At 40.7% G+C, this 16,630-nt stretch overlaps 1 protein-coding gene across 1 annotated transcript in view; it reads left to right on the top strand.

Annotated features, from left to right (window-relative positions):
- Window positions 1-16,630, top strand: part of LOC133976650 (uncharacterized) — a 28,358-nt gene continuing 11,728 nt past the window's right edge. Inside the window, exons 1-7 of the mRNA XM_062414910.1 lie at window positions 1-234; window positions 315-485; window positions 734-847; window positions 13,361-13,483; window positions 14,112-14,190; window positions 14,352-14,580; window positions 14,739-16,536. Of these exons, the coding sequence (XP_062270894.1) occupies window positions 146-234; window positions 315-485; window positions 734-847; window positions 13,361-13,483; window positions 14,112-14,190; window positions 14,352-14,580; window positions 14,739-16,536 (2,603 nt within the window). The 5' untranslated portion in view covers window positions 1-145. The remainder of the gene's footprint in view (window positions 235-314; window positions 486-733; window positions 848-13,360; window positions 13,484-14,111; window positions 14,191-14,351; window positions 14,581-14,738; window positions 16,537-16,630) is intronic.

The raw sequence follows: 16,630 nt of genomic DNA, 5'->3' as shown, positions 1-16,630 counted from the left end.
TATAACAGAGAATAACAGCCAATCACAGGAGGAGCAGCTGATATTTAGGATGTGACAGGAGAAATGATGTAAAGGATGATCTGTGTTTCCTCTCCAGATGAAGGTAGAAAGTGTGTGTGACTGATGTGGATTTGACTTCAGCAGCATGGATCAGAGTGAGGACAGAGAGGAGGGAGTCCCTCCCTCTAAAAGCTCTCGGTGTGGGGAACATGACAGCCAGACCAAAGCTCAGAGGTGAGATGAGGATCTCTAACTGTCCATCACTGTTCTCCACCATCATTATTCACACTCAAAGCTCTGTGTGTGTTGTGTAGAAGAACAAGGAGGAAGCACAGACCAGACTCTGCTGAACCTGGACCTGGACCTGAACCTGGACCTGGACCTGGACCTGGACCTGGACCCGAACCCAGCTGTATATCCTTCAAGAGCGACCGGTCAAATGATGATTTTATTGACTTTAAACAAAGACATTCATCTGATCAACAGTAAGTTGTTTTCAATTTCAAAATTAGACCAATATGAGTATCAGTATAAACAGTTGTTAAATGATTTGCTATTTTGATCATTTTTCTGATAATGTTGGTAGTTACATAATCTCAATGTTTTCAGGGTTATTTTGAGTTCAAGTACTTTATTTTTAAAATAAAAAATAGTAAAAGTTTTCATGTTTTAATGAAAAATTCTGCTGAATATCTGAGCTTTATTAAAAGGATAAGTGATGTTTTTCTATCAGGATCCATCAGAGACCAGATTCTCCAGGACCTGAACCCAGCTGTGTGTCCTTCAAGAGCGACTGGTCAAAGGATGCTGTTATTGACTTTAAACAAAGACATTCATCTGATATAATGTAAGTTCCTCACAGTATATAAATTGTGACAATATGAGCTAAAATCTAAACCAGGACACACAGTCAGTTGTCAATTATTTGATATTTGGATCATTTATAGATTTTTCTGATATAATTAAGGCACAGAACTTTGATTTATTCTTTGTTATAGAAGTTCTCCAAAGAAAGATTTTGGCACACTTACCTCAGGAAGTCTTCTGATGTTTCACTTCCAGCAGTGAACTGAATTTACTTTCAGATGGCTTTTCTTCTCATGTTGTTGTCAGTGGGTGTAGAGGACTGCTTGTCCTCAGCGTCAGAACCACAGCTGCAGTATGAAGCTTTAACTATGTGCCAACGATAAATAGAAGATACAGAAAAACATCAAAACAAATTAATTATAATATAAAAATATAAATAAACATTAAAATATAAAGCCGAGTGCAGGGATATTGCATTATAAATAACATGGATGAAGTGAATGTAAATTATATATTATGGAATATTGCTCCTAACAGAATTGAACTATTTAGTCATATTGCACTAGAGTGTAGAACTATGACTGAATGTAAATACTAATACAGTGTGAAACAGTTCACAAGAATAATAAACAGCTGTATGAAATGTGATATTGCACAATAGTAAATATTATTCACAGCAGCGTGAGATGAATGGCAGTGATTATTACAGTGTGAGAGTATTGCACAATAAAAGTGCTCAGTGCTTATTTGTGTTTGCTGTGCTAATAGAAACTGAGTCTGTAGGTGTGTGTTTTGGCAGACCTGTAGTGCCTGCCAGAGAAAAAACAGTTCACACCCTTTCCAAACAATCTTTTATGTAGAACAGGTCCATGTATGCACTGAATTTTCTTCTTAAGTCCAGTAAGAGTTCCTTGGTCTTTGTGGTGTTTAGTGGCAGGTTGCTGTCATGAATCAAGGAAATGTGTGTCCCTGCAACTGTCAAATACAACCACACACTGTCTCTAGCTGCCTTGCTCCAGGGCACTTAAGTGATGGGGGGAGAGTGAAGCCCAAACAACATTTAATTTACTGGTACATTTACCAAGCCCGCTGTCAGGGCAGGGCCTCAAATTTAATTTGTAACCCAACACATCCTGGCCACCACCACTTCCAACTACTTCCCTCTGGCAGACGATACAGGACAATTCAGTCACACACTACAAGACTGAAAAACAGCTTCTTCCCCCAAGCTGTTAAACTAATGAACACGGCCTGATCCCCTCATCCCACTCACCCACATACACTCACTGATTGTTGCCTACTGTTACAATGAGAATTGCTACTGTTTGCCCCTTTTATACTGCACTTTGTTGCTCTTATAGATTGTTAATGTTGTATTTATGTCTTAGGTTGTTTTTAATTGTCTTAATGTTGTTATGGCTGAGGGAGTGCTATCTAAATTTCGTTATATTATTGTCTGACCCTCAATATAATGACAATAAAGCTACTAATCTATTCATGTGGTAGATGCTTTTGTCTAAAGCAACGTCAAAATAAGGTTCAATCTGAGACAGTAGATGAAGGAGAAGCCATAGACAATAAGAACCCAACACTCATTTACCACCAGATGAGATTCAAGGAGTTCATGTCTCTGAGTGTCAGCTTCACCCCTCCAGGTTCTGCACACTGCACTGAATACAGCTCTACTCATACAGTTAATCATGTTTAAGTTTAACAGTGAATTCATATAAACTTCCTGGATACTACTGTGTTGTGTACAGTAGGTGTATTAAATCACTGACTGATTTAGTGTCAGTGTGTTCTGTGGCTGAGCAGAATTTATCTTGTGTTTCTATGAGGAGGAAGCTGGACCAACCTGAACCCAGCTGTGTGTCTATGAAGAGTGATCGGTCTATGGTCTATTCAAGCTGATAACAAAAATAAAATGATGCGTCATGATCACATTCTTATCAAGTGTGTTGTTTTCAAACCTTTACTGACTCAGACAAAATCCTCTGATCAGTGTTCACACTCACATTCAACCATTAACACAGAGAACTAGCCAATAAAACAAGTCTGATACAACCACACACTGGTTCTGGCTGCCTTGCTCCAGGGCACTTCAGCAGTGTACAGTGAGGGAGGGAGAGCTTCATGGAGGGTTGGTGAGAGCTGTTGGGACTAAACCAAAGTGACTCTGAGCTGAAAGCTACAAACAGACTGAGCTGTTGATTCTCAGTGGGATCAGCAGGACTAGTAAAGCTTTACCACTACAGGGACTCATCTGATTCTCTGTTCACATCCAAATATCACTTGATGGACCTATAGCTTGTGTTTGTCTCTGTGTGGATAGACATGATGTGAGCCCTTCCTTTATGATTCGTCCACAGAGTGGACCAGGAGAGCTCAGAGGTTCCCAGTGGTCAGTCTGCCCAGCAGCATCAAACACACCTGGACACCATATTTATGGTCTGTACATGTACAACAACTACTTTTACATCTATTGTGTTCACAATCATCTCCATGCTGCACTTTGTAGACCAGTGGATTGTCAGTGTGTCCAACATGGATCTGATGTTTGCTTCATGATTTTAGTTTGATTGTGTCATTCATATATTATTGTGTTCCAGCTGCTGGAGGAGAACATCGTCACTTTTATGAAAAACGAGCTGAAGAAGATGCAGAAGGTTCTGAGTCCATATTACCCAGAAGGTTTAGAGAGTCAGAGGGAGGATGAGGAGGTGTTGGACGATGAGGATGAAGAGCAGAGAAGGAGAAGCAGAGACGCATTTCTGAAGATCACACTGCACTTCCTGAGGAGAATGAAGCAGGAGGAGCTGGCAGAGCGTCTGCAGAGCAGTAAGAGGATTTCTATAAATATTTAACATGATGGATAAATGAGACATTTACTGATGTTCTCAAGAAATGGAGGAAATGTGTTTATATGTGCATTCTGTAGGGAAAACTGACTTTATTAATCAATTATTGATCCCATTTATTGTGTGTTTATTCAGGAACTCCTGCAGGTTGTCGGTCTAAACTCAAGTCTAATCTGCAGAAGAAGTTCCAGTGTGTGTTTGAGGGGATCGCTAAAGCAGGAAACCCAACCCTTCTGAATCAGATCTACACACCGCTCTACATCACAGAGGGAGGGACTGCAGAAGTCAATGATGAACATGAGATCAGACAGATTGAAACAGCATCCAGGAAACCAGACAGACCAGACACAACAATCAGACATGAAGACATCTTTAAAGCCTCACCTGGAAGAGATGAACCAATCAGAACAGTGATGACAAAGGGAGTGGCTGGCATTGGGAAAACAGTCTTAACACAGAAGTTCACTCTGGACTGGGCTGAAGACAAAGCCAACCAGGACATACACTTCACATTTCCATTCACTTTCAGAGAGCTGAATGTGCTGAAAGAGAAAAAGTACAGCTTGGTGGAACTTGTTCATCACTTCTTTACTGAAACCAAAGAAGCAGGAATCTGCAGGTTTGAAGAGTTCCAGGTTGTGTTCATCTTTGACGGTCTGGACGAGTGTCGACTTCCTCTGGACTTCCACAACAATGAGATCCTGACTGATGTTACAGAGTCCACCTCAGTGGATGTGCTGCTGACAAACCTCATCAGGGGGAAACTGCTTCCCTCTGCTCGCCTCTGGATAACCACACGACCTGCAGCAGCCAATCAGATCCCTCCTGAGTGTGTCAGCATGGTGACAGAGGTCAGAGGGTTTACTGACCCACAGAAGGAGGAGTACTTCAGGAAGAGATTCAGAGATAAGAAGCAGGCCAGCACCATCATCTCCCACATCAAGACATCACAAAGTGTCCACATCATGTGCCGCATCCCGGTCTTCTGCTGGATCACTGCTACAGTTCTGCAGACCATGAAAAGCAGAGAGGGAGGAGAGCTGCCCAAGACCCTGACTGAGATGTATATCCACTTCCTGGTGGTTCAGTCCAAACTGAAGAACATCAAGTATGATGGAGGAGCTGAGACAGATCCACACTGGAGTCCAGAGAGCAGGAAGATGATTGAGTCTCTGGGAAAACTGGCCTTTGAGCAGCTTCAGAAAGGCAACCTGATCTTCTATGAATCAGACCTGACAGAGTGTGGCATCGATATCAGAGCAGCCTCAGTGTGCTCAGGTGTGTTCACAGAGGTCTTTAAAGAGGAAAGAGGGCTGTACCAGGACAAGGTGTTCTGCTTCGTCCATCTGAGTGTTCAGGAGTTTCTGGCTGCTCTTCATGTCCATCTGACATTCATCAAGTCTGGAGTCAATCTACTGGCAGAAGAACACACAACATCCCAGAAGTCTGAAACTAAACAAGAATCTACAGAGACACATCTGTACCAGAGTGCTGTGGACGAGGCCTTAAAGAGTCCAAATGGACACCTGGACTTGTTCCTCCGCTTCCTCCTGGGTCTTTCACTGCAGACCAATCAGACTCTCCTGCGAGGTCTGATGACACAGACAGGAAGTAGCTCACAGACCAATCAGGAAACAGTCGAGTACATCAAGAAGAAGATCAGTGAGAATCTGTCTACAGAGAGAAGCATCAATCTGTTCCACTGTCTGAATGAACTGAATGATCGTTCATTAGTGGAGAAGATCCAACGGTACCTGAGATCAGGAAGTCTCTCCACAGATAAATTGTCTCCTGTTCAGTGGTCAGCTCTTGTCTTCATCTTACTGTCATCAGAAAAAGATCTGGACGTGTTTGACCTGAAGAAATACTCTGCTTCAGAGGAGGCTCTTCTGATGCTGCTGCCAGTGGTCAAAGCCTCCAACAAAGCTCTGTAAATACAGTTTGATTTATTCATTATCTTTTAAATACTCTAGTGTCTTTTCAACAGGACAAATAAAGAACATATTCAGTTCCTTGACATTTTCTTTCCAGGTTGGGTGGATGTAACCTCTCAGAGAGAAGCTGGGCAGGTCTGTCCTCAGTTCTCAGCTCCCAGTCCTCTAGTCTGAGAGATCTGGACCTGAGTAACAACAGCTTGCTGGATTTCGGAGTGAAGCAGCTTTCTGCTGGACTGGAGAGTCCACACTGTACACTGGAAACTCTCAGGTAAGAATTATTTAAACTGTTCAAGAGGTGACTATTTAGAATCTGAATGATATTAGAGGATAGACATTATGCATGTGTGGGATAGTCTTTGCCAGTATGATTTGTCAAACCAATTTTACTAAACTTTAGCAGTAGTGAATTACCTTCCATGCAGATTTGTTGCAGATTGCTTCCTTTTTTACTTGTTGTTGAATTAGTTAATACCATCATTTTACCATTCTAAATATGTCTAAAAGCAAAAGCTTCACTCTTCATAAACACATTTGAAAGTTTTGAACATTTCAATCCCAATGACAAGATAAATACAATGCTGCTGAATCATCCCTCAAATGCTGACTTTTCCCATCTGGGTGGATGCTCAACTTTCTGGAGCTGCCTGATTCAGTTCATCTTTTAGTTAGTTTGGAGACAGTTTGTTGTTGTATGTGACTGCACACAGCAGTACTCTCACATTGTCTGACATGTGTGTTGTTTTGTGTGTTTGCAGCCTGTCAGGATGTCTGATCACAGAGGAAGGCTGTGCTTCTCTGGCCTCAGCTCTGAGCTCCAACCCCTCCCATCTGAGAGAGCTGGACCTGAGCTACAATCATCCAGGAGACTCAGGAGAGAAGATCCTGTCTGCTGGATTGGAGGATCCACACTGGAGACTGGACACTCTCAGGTATGGACAGACAATGTGTGATAGAGGAGGAAGAGCTGGAAACATTTTCTCTGTCAGAGCTGATCACAGATCTCAACTGAATCTTAGACTTTTTTTTCTTTCTAACTGAAGTTTCCTGTAAATGTTGAAAGTTAAACCTGATTAGATTCAATCAGGGTTTCAGAAGGATTGGGATAGTGGATTCAGATTGGATCAAAGTCTATCAAAGCCCAACCCCACATTAGAACAGAATAATAAATCAGTAGACTAGAGCCATGTAACGTCCATGTTAGCATGCTGAAAGAGAACGTGCTGCTCTGACCCCCCTCCTCCTTTCAGCCTGCAGCCTGCTGGACTCCGATGGTTGACACCAGGTCTGAGGAAGTGTAAGTGTGCTTTCATTTCATTCATGAAAACAAAGCAAGCTTCAAACTGTGACATCACTCATTCACATCCTACTGAGGATGAATATTATGTCATCATCAAACAGATGATAGATCAATAACTGCAGCTATTGTGTCTCGTTCTCTCCATCAGATTTCTGTGAACTCACACTGGATCCCAACACAGCACACAGAAAACTCAAACTGTCTGACAACAACAGGAAGGTGACATATATGAAGGAGGATCAGTCATATCCTGATCATCCAGACAGATTTGATCACTGGCCTCAGCTGCTGTGTAGAGATGAACTGACTGGTCGCTGTTACTGGGAGGTCGAGTGGAGAGGAGGGGTTCACATAACAGTGAGTTACAGAGGAATCAGCAGGAAAGGAGACAGTAATGACTCCTGGTTTGGAGCAAATGATCATTCATGGAGTCTTAACTGCTCTTGTGGTGGTTACACTGTCTGTCACAATAACATAGGAACATCCATCCCCTCCTCCTCCTCCTCCTCCTCCTCCTCCTCCTCCTCCTCCTCCTCCTCCTCCTCCTCCTCCTCCTCCTCCTCCTCCTCCTCCTCTTCCTCTGTCTCTAACAGAGTAGCAGTGTATGTGGACTGTCCTGCTGGCACTCTGTCCTTCTACAGAGTCTCCTCTGACTCACTGATCCACCTCCACACCTTCAACACCACATTCACTGAACCTCTGTATGCTGGGTTCGGGTTCTGGTCTTCATGGTTTGAATCCTCAGTGTCTCTGTGTTCTCTGTAGGATGGAGAGTCTCTTTTTGTTTGAGAAACGTTCTCATCTCTTTTAGTACCAACCTGATGTCTCACTGGTTATAAATATAGTTTTTAAACCCAACATAGTTTCCACATGACTGACAGTTTTATTTGTCAGTCATATATATTCTTATTTGGTTTGTACACACACATACTGTACATACCAATAATATGAAGTAATATCTGTATCAGCAGAACATGACAGAATACTTTAATTATGAGGTAATACTGCAGGATTAATTATCACCAGAACTATAACGTTGTTGTTTGTGTGCTGAATATTTCCTTTCTTTTTGTTTGCTGGTAGTTTAATTATCCAACTAGTGATGAATCAGATCAATCAATCAAACTAATATTGATGATTTATACGTAGATTCATGTTTCACATATTTAAATAAATGATTAATTATCAAAATGCCAAAATGATTGTTTCAATATTTGTTCATTACATTGGATTTGAACATTGCTTTGACTTTCTGAGTGTAAAAAACATTTTTGACATCTTTAAATAAAGTTTTTATTTTGCACTCATTAGTATTCCTCATTATTACAATTCTCTCCTGCAACATCTATTTATTTATAGTTATTCCCAATTAAAATCAGTCTCCAGTCAACTTGGACAAACACTGCTCTCTGTCAGAAAAAGGTATAAGTAAGTTAAAAAAAATAAGGTCTCTAATAAACAAGGTAAAAGTGTTGCACTGATAAGGGACCAGTTGGAAGTGTTGTGGCCATTGGTCCAATCTTCATGATAGCCAGTAAATTTGAAGTGAAACCTCCACACAAATGACTGGACACCTCAATGAGTTTACCTTTGCTCATTTTTTAGAGTGTATCCCATTTCTAACTTTTAACAGTGGAGCCCTTTCTGGTCAGTTTCATATTTGATCCCAGCTGTAATTTTTACAGTTATTACATAATGCAGTAATGTGTCATAATTTCAGTGTCAGTATAACTATCAGTGCTGTAAGTGGAGCATTGTAGTTACTGACAGTGACCACTGGAGGGCAGTGATCATGACAGTTTCTCTGAGTCACTATGATCAGATCAATATGAAGCATCAATGTTTGTACTGATGACATCATTGTTGGTATCAGTGTGGCTATCAGCAGTCATTAATATAACTCTCATAACTATTTAAGTATTTTTATCATTTAAAAACACTTAATGTAATCTGTGTTCATTAAAGCATGCAGTTTATCTTTTCACCACCAGAGGACGCCAAACTCTTCATCAATGAAGAGTTATTTATTTTAATATAGATATAAGATACATTATAACTGTACTAATCAATAATTAATAAATATTCCTTTAGAAAAGTGTTTATCCAATTCAGACTCAATAATCTATTAACAGCTCTGTCTCCGCTATTATAACAATTAACAGAATAAATCCATGTCATTCTTTAACTTCATGTTGAATATTGAACATTTTGTAGATCTGATTTTGTGGATTTGATCATTAAACCATAAACAAAAATAAAAGGTGCAGGTCTGAGTCGTATTGTAGTAATCTAAAACAAATGGCAGCTTCACTAATGCAAGCAACTAAATAAAATAGCATGTGCACCAGTTAGTGGTTACTCACAAATTGTTGAGTAGAAACATGGCGGAGGATGAGGATGGAGCGATGAGTGACGTCACAGGCTGGCGGGGAACGACTGTCCGGGAGGTGTTTATTCTTCCATCAAGTCCAGGGAGGGTTTCCTGATCCTGAGTCAAACAAATGAGAGAATCAAAGTAAACACAGCTGTAGAGACATTCTTTAAAATCATTTCAGTTTGAACATCTTTAGTGGTCAGATTTTTATGTTGGCCTCAAGAAAACTTAAGTCATTTTTTCTGACCCCACTGGCAGATTTTCTTGCTTGAAATAATCAAATTTCACGAGTATTTATTGATAACTCACAATTAATATAATTATCGGTTTAAATCTGACTTTTAAATTGAATGTATGTTTATTAACATCCTGAAGAGACAGCTTTTAATTTATCTCAGTGCACTCTTAATAAAATTGAAGTGACTCAACACATTCTGTCTTTATGATCACATTAATACTATTTAAACACATTTAGACAATTAAAAAGTATTAATAAAGGTTTAGTCTTTATATGTAGACCTTTTAACAACAGCCCTAGTCTGTACTGGGTTTCAGAAAAACATTAATATGCCCCCTTCAGGACATTTTTGGCTTTTCAGTTTTTATTTTCTTGATCATTTGGGCTGTGTTCATGCTTATGGCTTTTAAATATATATGTTTTATTTAAATCATTCACTTATAATAGGTCTACATTACGGTGTGTAGATGAAATTGTTCCTCTGAGCTCCTTACGGACAAAATAGTCCTCATTGAAACCCATTATAACTACATTTTTTTGGCTGGAGAGTTAAAAAAAAACAGCTGTTATATGTAAACAAACATTTAAAGGGTTAAAATCCTGAAAATGAATGAATATGTGATATTTATTATCAGAACTGATGTTGGGATATTTTTTTAAATTCATTGAAAGTGGAAAATAATTTATAATATTTTTTATGGCAGTACTTTAAAGAGGTTATTTCTGTCCCTAATGAACTCAAAGGAACATTATTAAAAGGAGGCATAAGGGTTAAAACAACCATTTATACTGCAAACGTGTACTTAAGTTTAATATAAAGTGAACGTACCAAATTACAATAAGTCCTAAAATATGAACAAATAAAGGCTAAATAAAAAGCTAAAGGAGAATTAATGAGCTTGTTGTCTTTACAGTTTATCCACAGGTGTCCTCATTAACGTCCAGCCACAGAAAACAGCTCCAAAACGTTGTCAGCGACCAAATTTCTTCAGTAATTAATTTTATCTAACTTTTGGTAAAACATAAGAGATAATTCGACCTGAAAATGTAGTTTTATTCGGTTTTTCTCCCGTTTTTTCTCAGCGTCTCTCAATCACAGTGCAGCAGGCAACGGCCTCAGGAAACACGGTGATTGGTCGAGCTGGAGATACTCTGCCTAGCAACCGCCTCTGATTGGATGGAAATAACTCTCATTACTACAGGTAGACAATTAACACACCTTTGTGTTTACGGGGACGTGTTAAAGGCGCATTTCACCAGATTTTAAACATTAAAGGTGCTTTTTATATTTATAGGGAGAGAATTTCTTTGGCTGAAATAGTTTCAGTGGTGGAAAATAACTAAATATAATTACTTAAGTACAATTCTGATGTACTTTGCTTGAGTATTCCTATTTTATTCTGCATTAAATGACATGTTGCTGAGTGGAAGTATAATTTAGCATCAAGTGGAAATGCTCACGTGAAGTACAAGAATCTCAAAACTGACAGTACTTGAGTACATTTCTAATTTAGGTTACTGGTTCAAGTTTAGTTGAGTTTCAACAGGAATGATTAATTTAACCCCAAACTCGCCTCTCTCTGGATGTTTCTCATGAATGTATTAGAGAGATTTAAGAGATTCATAATTGACCTCGTTCGCAGTTTGTTTCCTGTTAACAGTTGTACAGACTTCTCTTTATCAGTGGTGATCTATGAGGAACATACTTTTGGGCTGCAGGAGGATTGTTATCTAATAAACAGGGGTTACCTGTTTTACCTCTTCCAGCTTATTTTCACTTTGACAGTTGTGTCGCAGGTAGATTTATACATCCAGACATCGAGTTGAAGGTAATGAAACTACTTTTAAATGTTTTACTCGTTACTTCTAGCTGTTGTCAGTTTATTCATCCTACATTAGAAACTCATAAATGCTGCTGAACTTTTTATTAATCTGAACTCCAGCATTAAATGTAAATTTGGATGACAGAGCAACAACCATTGAACATTTTTTCGCCATGTTGTATGTTCAGGAGTGAGTGTATGTGGAGGAACAGCTGAAGTGATGATCAGTAGTTGAACAGTGTTTTATTATTGTGTCTCTCCACTTACTGATGACTGACAGCAGCTTTTCCCGCCTGAATCAGCCTGTGGAGGAGGCGGAGATGAGCCGCTGCTCTCCCCGCCGTCTGACGCGCTAAATGCGGCTCTGCTCTGCCGGACAGCTGCTGGAGATCAGCTGACTTTCTGTGTCTACAGCTGAATATAGACCTGTTTTTTAGGACTGGTGGGAAGCTAGCGGGGGGTGAGGGGCTTCACCTCTTTCATTCAATAAATACTGTAGTATTCAGAAAGACAGCACTCCTCCAAAATGAACTAATGTCGCTTCTTGATGGAAATGTGACATTAAATGTGTTGAAAATATTCATTGAGACTCACTCATTTAGTTTGGATGAATCTGCTTTCATACTGATAGTACATTCATACTATTATACCTACTATACCAAAGTACAATCGTGAAGTACTTATTCTTGCATGTACTATTTCATTTCCCTTCCACTGCATTGCAGTTAATGTAGTGGAGTGGAAATGAAATAGTAAATGCAAGAATAAGTACTTTATTTCGAGAAATAAATCTCAGAATTTCTGAGATTAAAATTGTAATTTTTTGAGAAATAAACTCGGACATTTTCTCCAAAACAGGCCCAGTTTCTTTTCCGGATGCTTAGGATGGTCTGGTGATTATTGGCTAAGATAACAACTGTAACTGAGGTATTTCTTGACAGATGGCTTAGAGACTATTTATGTTTCTTCCGGATAAACGTTCACACAGTGGTTTTATTTTGAAGGAGTAGAACGGAAGTGAGTGTATGTAGATGTAGATGCGCAGTGTTTGACGTGTGATCAGAAAAGTGAAGAGTAGTAAATGTGTGGCCGTCCTGTTCAAGCAGCAGAGCCTCCGTGTTTTTATTTTATAACCTATTAATAATCTAAATACGGGTGTCTATGACGCTCTGTTACACAAGTATCTCCTTATTGCTAAACCCAACTGAAAAGTACAATTAGATCAGTTCTTCCACAGCAGGCATAATGCAAGAAGAGCCACGGCTCAGTGTTGCAAAATAAACCAAAAGTACACCCACTTACTTAATGAGGAATATCAGTACAATCTAACACAACAGCTCTATACTTAATACTACTTTTATACAGCTTTTATATTTTCAATGCTCAAATTAGACTACTTTATGAGCTCGTAGTTGGTGGTGTACATACACTTTTTAATATAATGCATGTCAGATGATAATTGCTGTTATTTATCAGATATTTCTTGCCTGCATAAGGCTAATGAATGAATGAATGAAGCTTCCTCTCAGATTCAGTCAGTGTGAGTCAGTGATTGTAAATCCTCCTCCATGCATGATGTGTGCTGCTCTTCACTTCACTGCAGCTTCATGGCGCCATCTAGTGGACTGATAGTAGAAGTACAGCAGCTGATGGCAGCTTCCTCTGCCTCACACTGCTGTCTGGCTGCATTCACACTGATATATAACAGAGAATAACAGCCAATCACAGGAGGAGCAGCTGGTATTTAGGATGTGACAGGAGAAATGATGTAAAGGATGATCTGTGTTTCCTCTCCAGATGAAGGTAGAAAGTGTGTGTGACTGATGTGGATGTGACTTCAGCAGCATGGATCAGAGTGAGGACAGAGAGGAGGGAGTCCCTCCCTCTAAACGCTCTCGGTGTGGGGAACATGACAGCCAGACCAAAGCTCAGAGGTGAGATGAGGATCTCTAACTGTCCATCACTGTTCTCCACCATCATTATTCACACTCAAAGCTCTGTGTGTGTTGTGTAGAAGAACAAGGAGGAAGCACAGACCAGACTCTGCTGAACCTGAACCTGAACCTGAACCCAGCTGTGTGTCCCTCAAGAGCGACCGGTCAAAGGATTTTTTTATTGACTTTAAACAACAGCATTCATCTGATCAAATGTAAGTTCCTCACAGTTTACATAAGGACAATATGAGCTAAAATCTAAATCAGGAGAAACCGTTGTCAGTTGAATTATTTGATATTTGGATAATTTATTGATTTTTCTGATACAATTAAAGCAAAGAACTCGGAGCTCTAATACAATCTTTGTCATTAAAGTTATCCATAGAAACATTTTAGCACACTTACCTCAGGAAGTCTTTGGACGTTACACTTTCAGCAGTGAACTGAATTTAATTTCAGATGACTTTTGTCCCCATGTTGTTGTCAGTGGGTGTAGAGGACTGCTTGTCCTCAGTGTGAGAACCATAGCTGCAGCTTGAGGCTTTCATTATGTGTCACCAATTAATGAATCAAGGAAGTTTGTGTTCCTACAACCAGTCTGATACAAACACACACTGGTTCTAGCTGCTTTCCTCCAGGGCACTTCAGCAGTGTACAGTGAGGGAGGGAGAGCTTGAGCTGTTGATTCTCAGTGGGATCAGCAGGACTAGTAAAGCTTTACTACTACAGGGACTCATCTGATTCTCTGTTCACATCCAAATATCACTTGATGGACCTTTAGCTTGTGTTTGTCTCCGTGTGGACAGACATAATGTGAGCTCATTCTTCATGATTCCTCCACAGAGTGGACCAGGAGAGCTCAGAGGTTCCCAGTGGTCAGTCTGCCCAGCAGCATCAAACACACCTGGACTCCATATTTATGGTCTGTACATGTACAACAACTACTTTTACATCTATTGTGTTCACAATCATCTCCATGCTGCACTTTGTAGACCAGTGGATTGTCAGTGTGTCCAACATGGATCTGATGTTTGCTTCATGATGTTAGTTTGATTGTGTCATTCATATATTATTCTGTTCCAGCTGCTGGAGGAGAACATCGTCACTTTTGTGAAGAACGAGCTGAAGATGATGCAGAAGAGTCTGAATCCAGATTACCCAGAATGCTCAGAGAGTCAGAGGGAGGATGAGGAGGTGTTGGATGGTGAGGAGGAAGAGCAGAGGAGGCGCAGCAGAGACGCATTTCTGAAGATCACACTGCACTTCCTGAGGAGAATGAAGCAGGAGGATCTGGCTGACTGTCTGCTGAGCAGTAAGAGGATTTCTATCAAAATTTAACATGATGGATAACTGAGACATTTACTGATGTTCTCAAGAGAAGGATGAAATGTGTTTATAGGTACTCTTTAGGGAAAATAAAACGTTGTTTCTTGTTCATGAATCACTTATTGATCTTGTCTGTTCATTCAGGAACTCCTGCAGGTTGTCGGTCTAAACTCAAGTCTAACCTGCAGAAGAAGTTCCAGTGTCTGTTTGAGGGGATCGCTAAAGCAGGAAACCCAACCCTTCTGAATCAGATCTACACACCGCTCTACATCACAGAGGGAGGGACTGCAGAGGTCAATGATGAACATGAGATCAGACAGATTGAAACAGCATCCAGGAAACCAGTCAGACCAGAAACAACAATCAGACATGAAGACATCTTTAAAGCCTCACCTGGAAGAGATGAACCAATCAGAACAGTGATGACAAAGGGAGTGGCTGGCATTGGGAAAACAGTCTTAACACAGAAGTTCACTCTGGACTGGGCTGAAGACAAAGCCAACCAGGACATACACTTCACATTTCCATTCACTTTCAGAGAGCTGAATGTGCTGAAAGAGAAAAAGTACAGCTTGGTGGAACTTGTTCATCATTTCTTTACTGAAACCAAAGAAGCAGGAATCTGCAGGTTTGAAGAGTTCCAGGTTGTGTTCATCTTTGACGGTCTGGATGAGTGTCGACTTCCTCTGGACTTCCACAACAATGAGATCCTGACTGATGTTACAGAGTCCACCTCAGTGGATGTGCTGCTGACAAACCTCATTAGGGGGAAACTGCTTCCCTCTGCTCGCCTCTGGATAACCACACGACCTGCAGCAGCCAATCAGATCCCTCCTGAGTGTGTCGGCATGGTGACAGAGGTCAGAGGGTTCACTGACCCACAGAAGAAGAAGTACTTCAGGAAGAGATTCAGAGATGAGGAGCAGCAGGCCAGCACCATCATCTCCCACATCGAGACATCACGAAGCCTCCACATCATGTGCCACATCCCAGTCTTCTGCTGGATCACTGCTACAGTTCTGGAGGATGTGTTAAAAAGCAGAGAGGGAGGAGAGCTTCCCAAGACCCTGACTAAGATGTACATCCATTTCCTGGTGGTTCAGGCCAAACTGAAGAAAATCAAGTATGATGGAGGAGCTGAGACAGATCCACACTGGAGTCCAGAGAACAGGAAGATGATTGAGTCTCTGGGAAAACTGGCTTTTGAGCAGCTGCAGAAAGGCAACCTGATCTTCTATGAATCCGACCTGACAGAGTGTGGCATCGATATCAGAGCAGCCTCAGTGTACTCAGGAGTGTTCACACAGGTCTTTAAAGAGGAGAGAGGGCTGTACCAGGACAAGGTGTTCTGCTTCGTCCATCTGAGTGTTCAGGAGTTTCTGGCTGCTCTTCATGTCCATCTGACATTCAAGTCTGGAGTCAATCTGCTGGCAGGAGAACAAAAACCATCACAGAAGTCTGAAAGTAAACAAGAATCTGCAGAGACCCGTTTCTACCAGAGTGCTGTGGACGAGGCCTTAAAGAGTCCAAATGGACACCTGGACTTGTTCCTCCGCTTCCTCCTGGGTCTTTCACTGCAGACCAATCAGACTCTCCTACGAGGTCTGCTGACAAAGACAGAAAGTAGCTCACAGACCAATCAGGAAACAGTCGAGTACATCAAGAAGAAAATCAGTGAGAATGTGTCTGCAGAGAGAACCATCAATCTGTTCCACTGTCTGAATGAACTGAATGATTGTTCTCTAGTGGAGGAGATCCAACAGTACCTGAGATCAGGAAGTCTCTCCACAGAGATACTGTCTCCTGCTCAGTGGTCAGCTCTGGTCTTCACCTTACTGTCATCAGAAAAAGATCTGGATGTGTTTGACCTGAAGAAATACTCTGCTTCAGAGGAGGCTCTTCTGAGGCTGCTGCCAGTGGTCAAAGTCTCCAACAAAGCTCTGTGAGTACACAGGTGGATTTATTCATTATCATTTGAATACTCAAAGAACAAATAAAGAACCGATCTTTCTTTCTTTTTTTTTCATTTCCTCTGC

The sequence above is a fragment of the Scomber scombrus genome, chromosome 24 (genome assembly GCF_963691925.1).
Source record: "Scomber scombrus chromosome 24, fScoSco1.1, whole genome shotgun sequence".
NCBI lineage: Eukaryota > Metazoa > Chordata > Actinopteri > Scombriformes > Scombridae > Scomber > Scomber scombrus.
The sequence above is the reverse complement of the archived record's forward strand: the minus strand, read 5'-3'. Positions and strand labels throughout refer to the sequence as shown.